This window comes from Ranitomeya imitator, chromosome 5 (assembly GCF_032444005.1).
Source record: "Ranitomeya imitator isolate aRanImi1 chromosome 5, aRanImi1.pri, whole genome shotgun sequence".
Taxonomy (NCBI): domain Eukaryota; kingdom Metazoa; phylum Chordata; class Amphibia; order Anura; family Dendrobatidae; genus Ranitomeya; species Ranitomeya imitator.
In genome coordinates, this window is record NC_091286.1 from 524,523,819 (window position 1) to 524,540,343 (window position 16,525).

A 16,525-nucleotide genomic window follows, 5' to 3' on the forward strand; every position below is an offset into this window, starting at 1 on the left:
GGAACATCATATCAACAATAAAATATGGTGGGAGTAGAGTTTGGTCTGGGGCTGTTTTGCTGCTTCAGGACTTGAAAGAACTGCTGTGGTAAGTGGAACCATGAATCATGTTGTCTACCAAAATATCTTGAAGGAGAAAGTCTGGTCATCTGTTCATGAAGTCAAACTGAAGTGCACTTGGGTTATTCAGAAGTACGATGATCCAAAACACACCAGCAAGTCCACCTCTGAATGCCTTAAGAAAAACTAAATTGGGACTTTGGAGTGTCCTAGACAAAGCCTTGGCCTTAAAGGGAACCTGTCACCCCGTTTTTTGAGATTGAGCTATAAATACTGTTAAATAGGGCCTGCGCTGTGTGTTCCTATAGTGTATGTAGTGTACCCCGATTCCCCATGTATGCTGAGAAATAACTTACCAAAGTCGCCGTTTTCGCCTGTCAATCAGGCTGGTCAGGTCGGGAGGGCGTGGTGACATCGCTGGTTCTTCCTCAGCTTTACGTTGGTGGCGTAGTGGTGAAGACACAGCGCGCGATCTGCGCTGTCATCCCTTTCGTCGGTGGGGGCGGCCATCTTCCTGGGGCCGCGCGTGCGCAGATCGAGTGCTCTGCTGCACGGGGCTTCAGGAAAATGGCCGCGGGATGCCGCGCGTGCGCATTAGAGATCGCGGCGGCCATTTTCCCAAAGCCGAGATGCAAACTCGGCTTTGGGAAAATGGCCGCCGCGATCTCTAATGCGCACGCGCGGCATCCCGCGGCCATTTTCCTGAAGCCCCGTGCAGCAGAGCACTCGATCTGCGCACGCGCGGCCCCAGGAAGATGGCCGCCCCCACCGACGAAAGGGATGACAGCGCAGATCGCGCGCTGTGTCTTCACCACTACGCCACTACGCCACCAACGTAAAGCTGAGGAAGAACCAGCGATGTCACCACGCCCTCCCGACCTGACCAGCCTGATTGACAGGCGAAAACGGCGACTTTGGTAAGTTATTTCTCAGCATACATGGGGAATCGGGGTACACTACATACACTATAGGAACACACAGCGCAGGCCCTATTTAACAGTATTTATAGCTCAATCTCAAAAAACGGGGTGACAGGTTCCCTTTAAACCTGCTGAGATGCTGTGGAATGACTTTAAAAAGGCGGTTCATAATTGGAAAACCTCCACTATGGCTGAATTACAACAATTTTGCAAAGATGACTGGGCCAAAATTCCTAAATAGCATTGTAAAAGACTCATTGGCAGTTGTTCTCAAACGCTTGATTGCAGTTGTTGCTGCTAAGGGTGGACAACCAGGTATTAGGTTTAGGGGACAATCAGTTTTTCACACAGGGTCCTGTAGGTTTGGATTTCTTTTTCTCATAATAATAAACAATTTAATTTAAAAACTGCATTTTGTGATTACATGTGTTGTCTTTGTCTAATATTTACATCTGTTTGGTGATCTGAAACATTTGTGTGTGACAAACATGCAAAAGAATAGGAAATCAGGAAGGGGGAAACACTTTTTCACACAACTGTGTCTGTATAAACTTTGCGTATAATATTTTATTTTTATGAGCACTGTTTGGATCAGATTTGAGCATGAATGTTCTACATTTCATTTTTAATGAACAGTAAGCTTTGATGTAAAATTGCAAGATGACGCCTACAAGTGTAATCCGATTTGCTGCACTTATATACACAAATATACAGGTAGGGAGTAATACAGTTTATATATTTTTGTTACTTTTTAAAAAGAACCTGTCACCATGAAAATACAGACCAATCTGCAGGCATTTTGTTATTGAGCAGGCAGAGTTGAAAACACTGATCTATAGTTTTGTGGGAAAAATATTCAGTATAACCTGTATTTTACATGTTTAACCCTCTGCTCTTTCTGGGATTTTCGGTCCAGTGGGTGGTCCTATCAGTGACACTCTTGTACAAAGGAAGCCGTCAGTCACTGACCGAACTGTCACTAGACTGAAAGTCACAGAAAGAGCAGAGGGTTAAATACATAAAGCACACAGGTTATAGTGAATCTTTTCCAACAATACTGTATCTACCTGTTCAGCTCCTCCTTCTCTATAACATGGTGCCTGCAGATTGGACAGTATTTCCCTGGCGCCAGGTTCCCTTTAACGCAAAAGTGTGAATTTTCACAAAATTACACGGCAGAAGAAGAGGGAGATTGACAAGCCAAGAGATCAGACAATTCAGTGAGCACATACCTCCGAGCTCTGGTAAGACACTCGTGTATGTTCTGTACAGCAGAGGCAGTGCATCGTGGTTAATGTGCAAATGAGGTAGATGAGGAATAAAATCATTGCCCACAAGAAATCCCATTAAAATCCAGTCATCAATTATTCTCTCTACATCATACTCAAATGAGATCTTGTCCTGAAAGAAATAACGTTCCCATGAGTTTCCATCTTTTCCCACAGCAAAGCACTCTTGATAACTGGGACTTACTTTTAAAGATGAAAACTCATAGTCAATATACTCCCTCATTAATGACAAGTGGAGCAGGTGAAATGTGGTTTCTTCTGGTGCAAAGACCCTGGAACACAACATAAAGCAGATTTACACTTGTATTTGTCTGAACCGACATCACAGTTCTTCCAACACCATAGTAATCCATGAGAATTATTAGTAGGTAATCCAGTCTCAGAGCCCACCCAATGGCATATGCAGCACACCTCTGCTCCCTGCAATAGTTCATGGTACACTCAGCCTATGCCGACTCCAGCCAAACCTCTCGCTACTGCGGTTCTGTGTGCAATCTGCAGTTCTGGACCAGTCCTCAGCCAGTCTGCACAGTGAATGTTGCCAGACATAAGTCTTGACGTGGTGTGGTCCTAGGGATGACATGACTATTAAAGGGGGCCCATAGCGCAGAGGCTGCCCCTGACACATTAGGCCCTTCAGTATGCGGCATACAAAGTCCCACCACTGACCAGGACTCTGGAAGTGGTGGGACACGCATGCTCCTGATGCCAAGCAGTATCAGGATGCTGGTTGGTTGCAGAACCTGTGGGCCTGGACCCCATATACAAGCGGTAAGTACATACCCACACATGATTATTTCATACACTTTCATGTCTATGGGCATGATACATTTCGTGGTGTGTGTTCCCTGCTTCTGTACAGTCAACTTTACAGCGAATCCGACAGTTGTCATTCATTTGCTTTGATTGCAGAAGAGTGGGATGCCATGTCTTGATTTGTGAACAAGAGATGCCAAGCTGTAATTGATACTCAAGGTCACATGACAAGTTATTGAGACTGACTTTTTTTTGAAGGGGTGGGGTTGGATACCCACCACTGTCGTTGGCTTTTTTTCAATAAATTTTTGAGATGAGAAAATCACCACTGCATGCTTCTACTGAAATGCCCTACTTTCAGGAAAAATATCACTGTAGTGTGAACATCTAATATATAAAGCTGAATGTGTGTGTGTGTGTGTGTGTGTGTGTGTGTGTGTGTATGTATGTGTGTGTGTGTGTGTGTGTGTGTGTGTGTGTGTGTGTGTGTGTGTATGTATGTGTGTGTATATATGTGTGTGTGTGTATATATGTGTGTATATGTGTGTATGTCTGTGTATGTGTGGGTGTGTGGGTGTGGGTGGGTGTGGGGGTGTGGGTGTGGGTGTGTGTGGGTGTGTGTGGGTGTGTGTGTGTGTGTGTGTGTGTGTGTGTGTGTGTGTCCGGGATTGGCATCTGCACCGTCGCAGCTACAGCCACAAAATTTTGCACAGTCACACGTCTGGACCCCGAGAGCGTCATAGGCTATGTTGTGAGGTGACATTTTAACCCCGCGTGTTCCAATTCACCAAACAATTTTTCCCCTATCTACATAATGGGGGAAAAATGAAAGGACAAGTGTTGGAGGCAAATTGACAGCTGCCAGATGTGAACAAGGGGGACTTAAAGAGTGAGAGCGATGGCGCCAAAGAATATATACCGTACAGTTGCTAAGGTGTGGCCCGACATGGGATACTCACCACACATGGGGATATGAACACACACACACACAAAATGCACCACACACTACCACGTGCTTGAACACATATACCACCCTCAGCACACATTTCACCACACATACACCAACCTCACCACACAAAAGTCTAAACACAAAAGTCACCGCTCAAAACTCGCCACGTGCAAAACTCGCCACATGCAAAACTCGCCACCCGTGCAAAACTCACCTCATGGAAAACTCGCCACACGCAAAACTTGCACCCGCGGAAAAATTGCCACATGCACAAAAGTTGCAACACATGCAAAAGTTGCCTCACACAAAACTTGCACATACTCAAAACGCACCACACATAAAACTCGCCACACGCAAGTCTCGCCATGCACAAAACTTGCAGCACACAACTTGCTACACTAACCTGTCACATGCAGCTCGATACACAAAAAGTTGTTACACGCATGTCGCCACACAAAACTCATCTCACAAAAGTCGCTACATGCATGTCGCCACATGCAACTCAACACACACAACTTGACACATGAAACTCGCCCTAAAACACACGCAAGTCTGGTATTATCCTTCAAAAATAAAAACCTGATTAATACGCAGAAAAACTACAAGAGCAACAAATGTACCATATAGGAAATACGGCAGCTGTCAGTCACATAACCTGTCTATTATGTGTATGTGTGAGCTAATATACAGTGCCTAAAAGTAGTATTCAACCCCCTGCAGATTTAGCAGGTTTAATAAGATGCCAATAAGTTAGAGCCTTCAAACAAGAGCAGGATTTATTAACAGATGCATAAATCTTACAAACCAAAAAGTTTTGCTGCTCAGTTAAATTTTTATAAATTTTAAACATAAAAGTGTGGGTCAATTATTATTCAACCCCTAGGTTTAATATTTTGTGGAATAACCTTTGTTTGCAATTACAGCTAATAATCGTCTTTTATAAGACCTGATCAGGCCGGCACAGGTCTCTGGCGTTATCTTGGCCCACTCCTCCATGCAGATCTTCTCCAAGTTATCTAGGTTCTTTGGGTGTCTCATGTGGACTTTAATCTTGAGCTCCTTCCACAAGTTTTCAATTGGGTTAAGGTCAGGAGACTGACTAGGCCACTGCAACACCTTGATTTTTTGCCTCTTGAACCAGGCCTTGGTTTTCTTGGCTGTGTGCTTTGGGTCGTTGTCTTGTTGGAAGATGAAATTATGACCCATCTTAAGATCCTTGATGGAGGAGCGGAGGTTCTTACCCAAAATCTCCAGGTAGGCCGTGCTATCCATCTTCCCATGGATGCGGACCAGATGGCCAGGCCCCTAGGCTGAGAAACAGCCCCACAGCATGATGCTGCCACCACCATGCTTGACTGTAGGGATGGTATTCTTGGGGTCGTATGCAGTGCTATCCAGTCTCCAAACGTCACGTGTGTGGTTGGCACCAAAGATCTCGATCTTGGTCTCATCAGACCAGAGAACCTTGAACCAGTCAGTCTCAGAGTCCTCCAAATGATCATGAGCAAACTGTAGACGAGTCTTGACATGATGCTTTGAAAGTAAAGGTACCTTACGGGCTCGTCTGGAACGGAGACCATTGCGGTGGAGTATGTTACTTATGGTATTGACTGAAACCAATGTCCCCACTGCCATGAGATCTTCCCGGAGCTCCTTCCTTGTTGTCCTTGGGTTAGCCTTGACTCTTTGGACAAGCCTGGCCTCGGCACGGGAGGAAACTTTCAAAGGCTGTCCAGGCCGTGGAAGGCTAACAGTAGTTCCATAAGCCTTCCACCTCCGGATGATGCTCCCAACAGTGGAGACAGGTAGGCCCAACTCCTTGGAAAGGGTTTTGTACCCCTTGCCAGCCTTGTGACCCTCCACGATCTTATCTCTGATGGCCTTGGAATGCTCCTTTGTCTTTCCCATGTTGACCATGTATGAGTGCTGTTCACAAGTTTGGGGAGGGTCTTAAATAGTCAGAAAAGGCTGGAAAAAGAGATAATTAATCCAAACATGTGAAGCTCATTGTTCTTTGTGCCTGAACTACTTTTTAATACTTTAGGGGAACCAAACAGAATTCTGGTGGGTTGAGGGGTTGAATAATAAATGACCCTCTGAAAAGACTTTTCACAATTTAAAAAAAAAAATAAACAAAGAAATAACATTCTTTTTTGCTGCAGTGCATTTCACACTTCCAGGCTGATCTACAGTCCAAATGTCACAATGCCAAGTTAATTCCAAATGTGTAAACCTGCTAAATCTGCAGGGGGTTGAATACTACTTGTAGACACTGTATACTGCCAAAGGGGAGGGCTTCCTGTTGGCTGGGGATTTATCAGGCTGCCAATTTAGCTTACAAATACTGAGGTAAAAATACTGACCAAATAAAGTGTGAACGCGGTCTAATACAGGAGGAGATGACATACAGATATATGCTATATACAGGGGAGAGGACACACGTATATACTATATACAGGAGGAGATGACACACAGGTATATACTATATACAGGAGGAGATGACAGGTATATACTATATACAGGAGCAGATGACACAGGTATATACTATATACAGGAGCAGGTGACACAGGTATATACTATATACAGGAGCAGATGACACGTATATACTATATACAGGAGGAGATGACATACAGGTATATACTATATACAGGAGGAGATGACACATATATACTATATACAGGAGGAGATGACATACAGGTATATACTATATACAGGAGGAGATGACAACCTGGTATATACTATATACAGGGGAGATGACATACAGGTACATACTATATACAGGGGCGATGACACACAGGTATATAATATATACAGTGGAGATGACACGTATATACTATATACAGGAGGAGATGACAGGTATATATACTATATAATAATAATAATAATCTTTATTTTTATATAGCGCTAACATATTCCGCAGCGCTTTACATTTTTTCACACATTATCATCACTGTCCCCGATGGGGCTCACAATCTAAATTCCCTATCAGTATGTCTTTGGAATGTGGGAGGAAACCGGAGTGCCCGGAGGAAACCCACGCAAACACGGAGAGAACATACAAACTCTTTGCAGATGTTGTCCTTGGTGGGATTCGAACCCAGGACTCCAGCGCTGCAAGGCTGCAGTGCTAACCACTAAGCCACCGTGCACAGGAGCAGATGACTTACAGGTACATACTATATACAGGAGGAGATGACACACGTATATACTATATACAGGAGGAGATGACATACAGGTATATACTATATAAAAGAGGAGATGACACATAGGTATATAGAGGAGGAGATGACATACAGCAGGTATATACTATATACAGGGGAGAAGACATACAGGTATATACTATATACAGGAGATGATATACAGGTATATACTATATATAGGATGAGATGACATACAGGTATATCGTATATACAGAAGAGAGGACATACAGGTATATAATATATACAGGAGGAGAGGACACATGGGTATATACAATATACAGGAGGAGATGATATACAGCAGGTATATACTATTTACAGGGGAGATGACATACAGGTATATACTATATACAAGAGAAGACATACAGGTGTATACTATATATATATATATATATATATATATATATATATATATATATATAAGGGAGATGACAAACATGTATATACTGAGGTGAAAATGAGGGGTGTGAGGTGAAAATGAAAAGGTGTGAGTGCAAAATGAGAGGAGTGAGGGAAAAGAGTGGAGTGATCGGAAAATGACAGATGTGAGGTCGAAATGACAAGTGTTAGGGGGGAATGAGAGGAGTGAGGGGGAAAATGAGAGGAGTGAGGGGGAAAATGAGATGTGTAAGGGAGAAAATTGGAGGCATGATGGGAAAATAGACGTGAGGTGCTATAACTAACCACAGATATTTACTATGCCCAGGCAACGCCGGGCTCTTCAGCTAGTTTTCAATAAATTTCACCTGAAAGTCAGGTATCCCTAATGTTTTGTGAATAGTTAGTGTATATCATTAATCCAAATAAAAAGCTTTCATCATAAAATATAACTAAAATTAACATGTCACAGACTCATGGTATAACAGAAAACGGCTATTCAGCACCATAGAGATCAGATACATTGTTGTAACAAAGAATATGAGGCACTGACCTTACAATGAAGCACACAGAACTATATTGAGGGTTACAAGGACTAACCTTTTTTGATTCTTCTTCCCCCCAAAACGAACCTCTTCTCTTAGAAGAGAGAAGTGAACTTCATGGCTTGTTAAACCAAGCATAATCTGCATATAAAAACAAGAGTCCTCACATGACGGATACATTGTCTGCGCTCTACGTATCCTCACGACGCAGAGTTTTAGGTCTTTCCAAAATTAATCTAACAGAAGAACTTCTGTTAATACGGTTGACATTTTTTGAAGGACCAGATTAATAACCAATCCCTCAAGGTAACTACAACTGTAGGCTTAAGATTTACAAATATTTATAATATTTCTAGAAAATACCATGCACTAAAAGGGCTCATGTGGGCACCAGCAATAAAGTTGTTGACCTTTCCCAACAACCTAAAAGGAAGTGTGGATGTTATTTAGGGGCTTAGACTGGGCAGTGTGATATGCTACAGCAACGTGTAAGGCTGTCTGTGAGCTCCTTGGTGGTCTTCGTCTGTTTGATAATTGGCAGTCCAGATGAACTGCGTTCAGTTCCCCCCTGACTGAAAGACATGGCAGAGGGATTTGAGCACTGTCAGTGTTTGCAGCAGCTCAATTAACCATTTACATGCCGTGGCCACTATTGACTGTGGCATGCTAAGTGCAATGGAGGGAGATTGCTCTAGAGCGATTGTGGGGAGCTAATGCTCAATGTGGCAACCAGAGGCCAAAAATGGCCTCTAGTGCAGCATAGATCAAAGCCTAAAAGATCTATTAGACAAGTCTGTCAATGTAACAATGACAAGCTAGATCATGCTCTTCACTACAAGTAATGCAGGGTATTATTTTATTTTGTCGGTGGTCAAAGGATCGCGTGTTCAAATCTCTCTGTGATCCGCAAGCGCAGTTACCGTATATTTTAGGCCCTGCCCACAGTAGGGCAGAGAAAAGTATGCCTGCGCAAGATGGAAATGTCCCTGCACATGCGAGAGTTTGCGTTCAGCTATGTGGATGACGCAGTATGCGTCATCCACATCAAAGCCAGAGGACGGCTATTAGCAGAAAGGAGGGACAGATGCCGCTGACAGACATGTTGGTATTTGTTTATATACAAAAAAAAAAATAACTGGTGACAGGTTCCCTTTAAGTACGTTGTACTTTTTCCCATTTATTTAACATCCTCCATATCGGACCTGATTATAGTGAATTGGGTCTTGTCTGGCGCAGTTTATACCCATCATAGGAATGACGCGTTTAAGGAGTTTTTTTTTGTTTCTAATGGAACGCAGAAAGCTAGTGTTAACACCACCTTACTCTGATACTGGAAACCATTGGGAGAAAAAAAAATATATATATATATATATATATATATATATATATATATATATATATATATATACCCTGAATTCACAAGTACTTACCAAATCAGCATCTAATCCATAAAGGCAGTGCCTTGTATTTGGATCATGATCTGGTTTTGTTTTCTCAGATCGTATAAACTCCATTATTTTATGCTCTCCTTCTCCTGGGGTCTGTAGAGGGGAAAGAACAATTTATAAGTACGTTATACTTAGAAAATACACGTTTACATTGAATTCTTCAAGTGGAAGTTACAAGCAATCATTGTGAAAACCTTTGCATGTTTTTAGAAATAAAGCATTTCTGCAACGGATTGTAAAATACTATATTTTTTCCAGTTTTTCTGTCAGCAGCTCCCTAAGGCTACGTTCAGACTAGCGTTGTGCGCCGCTGCGTCGGCGACGCAACGCACGACGCACGCAAAAACGCAGCAAAACGCACGCAAAAACGCTGCGTTTTGCGACGCGTGCGTCGTTTTTTGCCGACAATCGGACGCAAGAAAAATGCAACTTGTTGCGTTTTCTTGGTCCGACGCTTGCGGCAAAAAAGACGCATGCGTCGCACAACGCAACAAACAAAAACGCATGCGTCCCCCATGTTAAACATAGGGGCGCATGACGCGTGCGTCGCCGCTGCGTCGCCCGACGCTAACCCGACGCACACTAGCACAACGCTAGTCTGAACGTAGCCTAAGATCTCTCTCCAACCGTCCACTCTCTCTTCTAAACAAGAATCTAAGCCGATACCCGACTTTATTTCACAAGATTGGAGCTTGGGTTTGCGTTAAGGAGAGAAACCAATTTAAGAAATGTTTTATTCCACATAACAGACACAATTTCCCCAAAAATATATCTAAAGTTGCCCACAGAGTTTGCTATAAATCTTCATTTCCTGAATTCTATGCAGATATTTCCACCAAATATAGTTAGGGATTGGAAAATCTCAACCATATGCAATGACCTGCACCAATAATCTGCAACATGTGAATTCACCTTTACAGCTCAAGTACCTGCCGCTACTTCTTCCAGAGCCCATATGGCAATATTTTTTGCTCTTAAGTCATCCCAGGCGGAAAAAAGAATTGATCCAAACTTCCATCAACATCAGTGTCCATTACAAATGACTGAACTGTCTCGGTACAATGTATGGGCCTAAACAATATCTCTATTACAGTGACTAAACAGGTATGGTATTGCTATCACAAGAGCATGGACCTCATTCCATTCGTCCGCATCTAGAAGTGATAATTCCGCAGAGAAGCAGGGCTGTGTAGTTGGAGTTGGTGTCCATTTTGGTGGAGTTTGTATCTGTATAACATCGACAAACTCCAAAAATATATAATAAATTGCATAAAGTATTTAAATGCAGTATGTGCTAAATATTTTTTCATAAGAACTTCGGAAAGTTATGAAATGTCCTATAAATGTCTGTTCTATTCCTGATCCAAGGATCACGGTTTTTGAGAATCTGTGCTCAACTTTATGTACAGTATGTGATCAGTAGTAAAGCTCCTCCTCTACAGATCAGACCAAAAAGGGTACAGATAAGGAATGCCTGCAAACCTGCACTCATCTCAAGAACTGCTAGCGTCAACAGGAAATCAGGATTAAGGCAAGTACTTAAAGCATAGCTAAACTTTCAAAAAACTGCATAAATCAACAATCCAGTGCATGTTTTCTCTGTATGCTTCATGTTTTTGTTTGCTTTTCCTCTGAGCTCATGTTTGGAGAGGTTAGTTGATCTGATTCTCTTAATGTTAATAGCTCTGCTAGCAATTTCAGTTTCTTTCTAGGGTATGATTCAGCACAAACTTGCTCCCTCCCTCTTCATAGACTGAAGCATCATGATGTGAACCTTTTACTGAGCTGGACCCTGAGAAATGCCTGAAATTGAAAGTTCAGAGTAAAGCTAATAACATATATTACAAACTTTTTATTTCTCATCGTCTGTACTATTGATTCTTGGAAAGTTTATTTTATTTCTATCCAAAATTATACAGGATTCTCTATCTTTGCAAGAATTACAATATACCTTCTTTGTTTACAAGACAAATTTATTTTAAGAGCGAATATATATCATTACAAAATGCCTAAGAAGCTTCTTATGAAGTATTTGACCATTTCACAATAACTCAAGATAAAAAAATATTTTGTGTGTCAGTGTATGACAGGTGAAAACAAATTCTGTGAGCTCAAAGTCAGAGCATACTCAGACAGTGATAAAAATGCTACTACAAGAGCGTCCAATCCAAAAAGACATTTACAACGATTATACCCAGAAGTTTTCAAAGCTGTGACTGAGAAAGATCACAGGGACACCAAGAAGCTAATGCCCAGTACGTCCAGCCATGCAAAGGAGGAGGAAAATGTGTCTCAAACATCAGCTACAAGATATTTTGGAAAGCAGGGTGGATAAAAAAAAAAAAAAAAAAAAAAAAGATTTTTTTTTATTTAAATCGGATTTTTTTCAATAAACTGCTTTTTGAGGAAAATATTTTACCATCCAAAGGTTCTTCCATCATGAGATAAAGCTGAGCTGTTTAACTCAGTAGAATAAAGGCTGTATATGTGTAACATTCACAATGCCATGCTCTTCCAGAAGTTTCTGTAGGATTAGTGGGCAGTTTCTCTCCTATATTATCACAGACGGTCGCTTTACTTGCGCAGTTCTCAAAACTGAATTTGACTCCGCAGAGGTCCCAGCCTCTTCTTCACGGCAAAAATGTTACAACATGAACAGAGTTGAGAAAGCATTAAGCTACTTACTGGTAGCGGCATTTCTCGGAGGCCCATGACAGCACGACGAGAGAGGGGATCCGCCCATTAGGAACAGGAAACCTACAGATACAAAAGGGCGGTACCTCTCCCTTGCCTCAGTTGTATTTCAGAGTCTTGAGAGGACTACCGCGGTTAGTGGCACAAAAAATATACACTATATACAGATTATATACAAATTTTCAGCCATATATTTGGAACTGGGTATCATATGTGAGATATATACATCTATAGGAAGTGCAACCCCCACGTGAATAGGGAGGGAACTAAGGGTGCTGTCATGGGCCTCCGAGAAATGCCGCTACCAGTAAGTAGCTTAATGCTTTACTCGGACTCCCATGACAGCACAACGAGAGAATTACAGAGATGTAAGGTACCTTAGGGAGGGACTATGGCTTGTAGCACCCTTAACCCGAATGTGAGATCAGAGGAAGCCCCCAAATCCAACCTATAGTGTTTAAAGAAGGTGGACGGGGATGACCATGTGGCCGCCTTACATATCTGGTCGATTAATACTCCAGATTTTTCCGCCCAGGATGTAGCCATGGCCCTGGTGGAATGCGCCCTCAGATTCTGCGGCGCCGGACCCCCACCTGCAGTATAAGCCAAAGAGATAGCCTCCCTAATCCACTTTGCTAGCGTGTATTTTGATACCCTGAGTCCCTTTCTAGGATTTTGGAAAGATAAAAATAATGCATCATCTTTCTTCCATGTGTCAGTAACAGATGTATTCTAGCAGGCATCTCCTAACGTCTAATGTATGGAGTAGTTCTTCCTTAAGGTTAGCAGGATTAGGGAGGAAGGATGGTAAAATTATCTCTTGTGACCTGTGAAACCGTGATGATACTTTTGGTAAATAGGCTGGGTCCGGTCTGAGGATTACTCTGTCTGGTAGAAACTCTGTATAAGGGGAAACCCTGGAGAGAGCTTGTATGTCTCCTACTCTACGGGCAGATGTAATTGCTACCAGAAATGCTGTCTTAAGGGATAAGGCCTTAATTGAAGCTGATTGTAAAGGTTCAGACGGCTCTTTAGTCAATGCTGATAGGACTAAGTTGAGATCCCAAGGCATAGATCTATCCTTATGTATGGGTCTATACCTACTAGATGCCTTAATGAACCTTGAGATCCAGTAATTATTGGCGATGTTACAGGAGAATAGAGCCCCTAGGGCCGAGACCTGTACCTTTAGAGTACTAGTGGATAGACCTAACTCTAAGCCTTTTTGCAGGAATTCTAAAATTTGTTTTACAGGTATTCCTTCTTCTAAATTGAAATCAGAAGAGGCCAGAAACTTTCGCCAGGTCCTAGCGTAGATTGTTGTGGTTATTTGCTTCCTACTTTTCATAAGGGTTTCAACTAAACTCGGGGAGAACCCTTTGTTTTTCAGTAACGCCCTTTCAAAATCCATGCCGTTAAATGAAGGTTCTTTACTTGCGGATGACTGATCGGACCCTGGTAGAGCAAATCCGGAATCTCCGGAAGCACCCAGGGATCCTCCACTGACATGATCCTGAGCCAAGTGAACCAGGCCCTTCTGGGCCAGAATGGGGCAATCAATATAACTCTGGCTCGATCTTCTCTCATCTTCCTGACTACTAAGGGTAACAGGCCTAGTGGAGGAAATGCATACGCCAGCTGAAAATCCCAATTGATCAGAAAAGCATCTACCGCCAGAGGATTCTCCCTGGGATTTAGGGAACAGAATTTTGTTGTCTTCCAGTTGTCCCTGGTAGCAAATAAATCTACTTCTGGATGTCCCCATTTGTGGACAATCTGGTCGAACACGCGATTGTTTAGGGACCACTCCCCTTGTCTCAAGGTGTTGCGGCTTAGAAAGTCCGCTTTGACGTTTTCTTTTCCTCTTATGTGTAGAGCGGTTAGGGATAAGAAGTGATTTTCCGCTGTCTGGAACAGACGATCCGCCACTCTCATCAGTGACTCGGAATGAGTTCCACCCTGATGATTTATGTATGCGACCGCCACCTGGTTGTCCGATAGGATCTTGACATGATGACCCTGCAGATATATGAGGAATTTTTTCACTGAAAGCTCTACTGCCATTAACTCTTTTTGGTTGGAGGAGGCTGATGTTAGGGGAGGGGGCCATAGACCCTGAACCATCATGTCATCCATGTGTGCTCCCCAACCCGAAGGGCTAGCATCTGTTGTTACAACACGTGTTACCTGTGACATCCAGGGAACTCCCGCCGATAAGTTTTCACTGACTAGCCACCACCTAAGAGATGTGAGTGCTTTTGGACCTAAGGTAACCTGACTCTGCAGGGACCCCTGTAAGATTCTATCATTAACCAGCACCTCAGATTGTAACGGTCTGGTGTGGAATTGGGCCCAACGGACAGCGGGAATGCAAGAGGTTAAGGAACCCAATAGTGACATAGCCTGTCTAAGGGTCATGGATGGTTTGTCAATTGCTTTAGACACCTGTTGCTGGATATGTAATGATTTGTCGGGTGGAAGACAACACTGTTGGGATTCTGAGTTTAATGACAGTCCTAAGAATCTTTGTATTTTTTGAGGCTGTAAACGAGATTTCTCATAATTTATGATCCACCCCAGACGCTCAAGTTTGGATGTGGCTGTTTCTAGCTGGGACAGGCAATGGTCTGCTGAGCTCCCTACTATAAGAAAGTCATCCAAGTACATGTTTAATGTATTTGTCTATATTTGCCCCGTATTCACATGTAAAGCGCCATGGAATAAATGGCGCTATAAAAATGTATAATAATAATAATAATAATAATAAAAGTAGGGAATGATCAGGATGTCGGACTCTCGCAAGTGCGCCATGACCTCGGCCACTAGTTTTGTGAACACCCTAGGAGCCGCTGATAAGCCAAAGGGGAGCGCTCTGAACTGGAAATGGCGAATGCTACCCCCCATTGACACAGCTACTCTCAGGAACCTCTGGAAATCTTCATGTATTGGAACATGATAGCATGCGTCTTTAAGATCTACAACTACCATGAAACAGTGATTAAACAACATTTTTATTGCTGAATTAATTGTTTCCATTTTGAAGGATTCATTAACCCCTTAATGACCGCCAATACGTCTTTTAACTGACCTGAGATATAAGAGAATAGCCTCCCCATACAGATGACAATCCAGCATCTGTTGGTTGTACACTATAGCTGACAACTTGCTGTATCAGCCACGATCAGTATTTGCACCTTCTAAATCTGTTTAACCCCTTAGATGCTGCTGTCAATAGTGATTACATCATTATAAATGGTTAACAGAGTGTGGGGGCTTCTTCTTTATCCCAATTGGTGCCCTCAGATCATGATTTTGTTGTCCTGATGTTTGCGATGGCAATTCATGACCAAATAGCGGCCTTAGAGTGACGGCTATAGTAATCTGTTTAGAAGTTAGCAACATTTAGGTGGTAAAAATACATATTTTCATTTCTGTCATGCCACTTTGCATTAATTCCTGTAAAGCACCTGAAGGGTTAATAAACTACCTGACAGCAGTTTTCAATATGTTTAGGGGTGCTGTTTTTAAAATGGTATCACGTTTGGGGGTTTCCCAATATATGGGACCCCTAGAGTCACTGCAAACATGGATAAGTACCTAAAAAAATAAATGTGGTAAATTTCTTTGAAAAAATGAAAAGTTGCTGCTACATTTTTAAACCTCCTAAAATGCTAACAAAATAAAATAACATTTTACAAATGGTGCTGATGTAAAGCAGACATGTGGGAAATGTTATTTATTAATGGTTTGCTGTTGTATGACTATCTGGATTAAAGGGATAATCATTCAAATTCAGAAAATTGCTAATTTTTTAACATTTTTCTCAAATTTTTTATATTTTTTATAAATAAACAAAAAAATGTTGAACTAAATTTACCATTATCATAAAGTATAATGTGTCACGAAAAAATAATCTCAAAATCACTGGGATTTGTTGAAGCGTTGCAGAGTTATTACCACATAAAGTGACACTGGTCAGATTTCAAAAATTTGGCTCGGTCACTAAGGGGTTAACCAGGAACTCATTAAGACATTTTAGATTAATGATCGTTCTAAAAGATCCATCTGGCTTTTTGATCAGAAAAAGAGGAGAATAAAATCCCCTTCCTCTTTCTGATTCTGGGATTTCCACCAATACGTTTTTAGCGCATAAGTTCATGACTTCTGCTTCTAGAGCTGCTTGCTCCAGGGGGGAGGAACGAAAAGGGGTTAATTTGAATTTATCTCGAGGCCAATGATTGAAGTCCAGCCTTAGACCTTTAGTAACAATGCCTCTGACCCACCTACTG

The 16,525-nt window shown here is 42.1% G+C and overlaps 1 protein-coding gene across 2 annotated transcripts in view; it reads right to left on the reverse strand.

The window, feature by feature from the left end:
- Positions 1-16,525, reverse strand: part of XRN1 (5'-3' exoribonuclease 1) — a 227,733-nt gene that overhangs the window by 140,575 nt on the left and 70,633 nt on the right. For both annotated transcript variants that reach the window (XM_069727559.1, XM_069727558.1), the window contains exons 5-8: positions 9,525-9,635; positions 8,150-8,235; positions 2,454-2,541; positions 2,213-2,381 (exon numbers count right to left, since the gene is read on the reverse strand). In XM_069727559.1, coding sequence (XP_069583660.1) covers positions 2,213-2,381; positions 2,454-2,541; positions 8,150-8,235; positions 9,525-9,635 — 454 coding nt within the window. The remainder of the gene's footprint in view (positions 1-2,212; positions 2,382-2,453; positions 2,542-8,149; positions 8,236-9,524; positions 9,636-16,525) is intronic.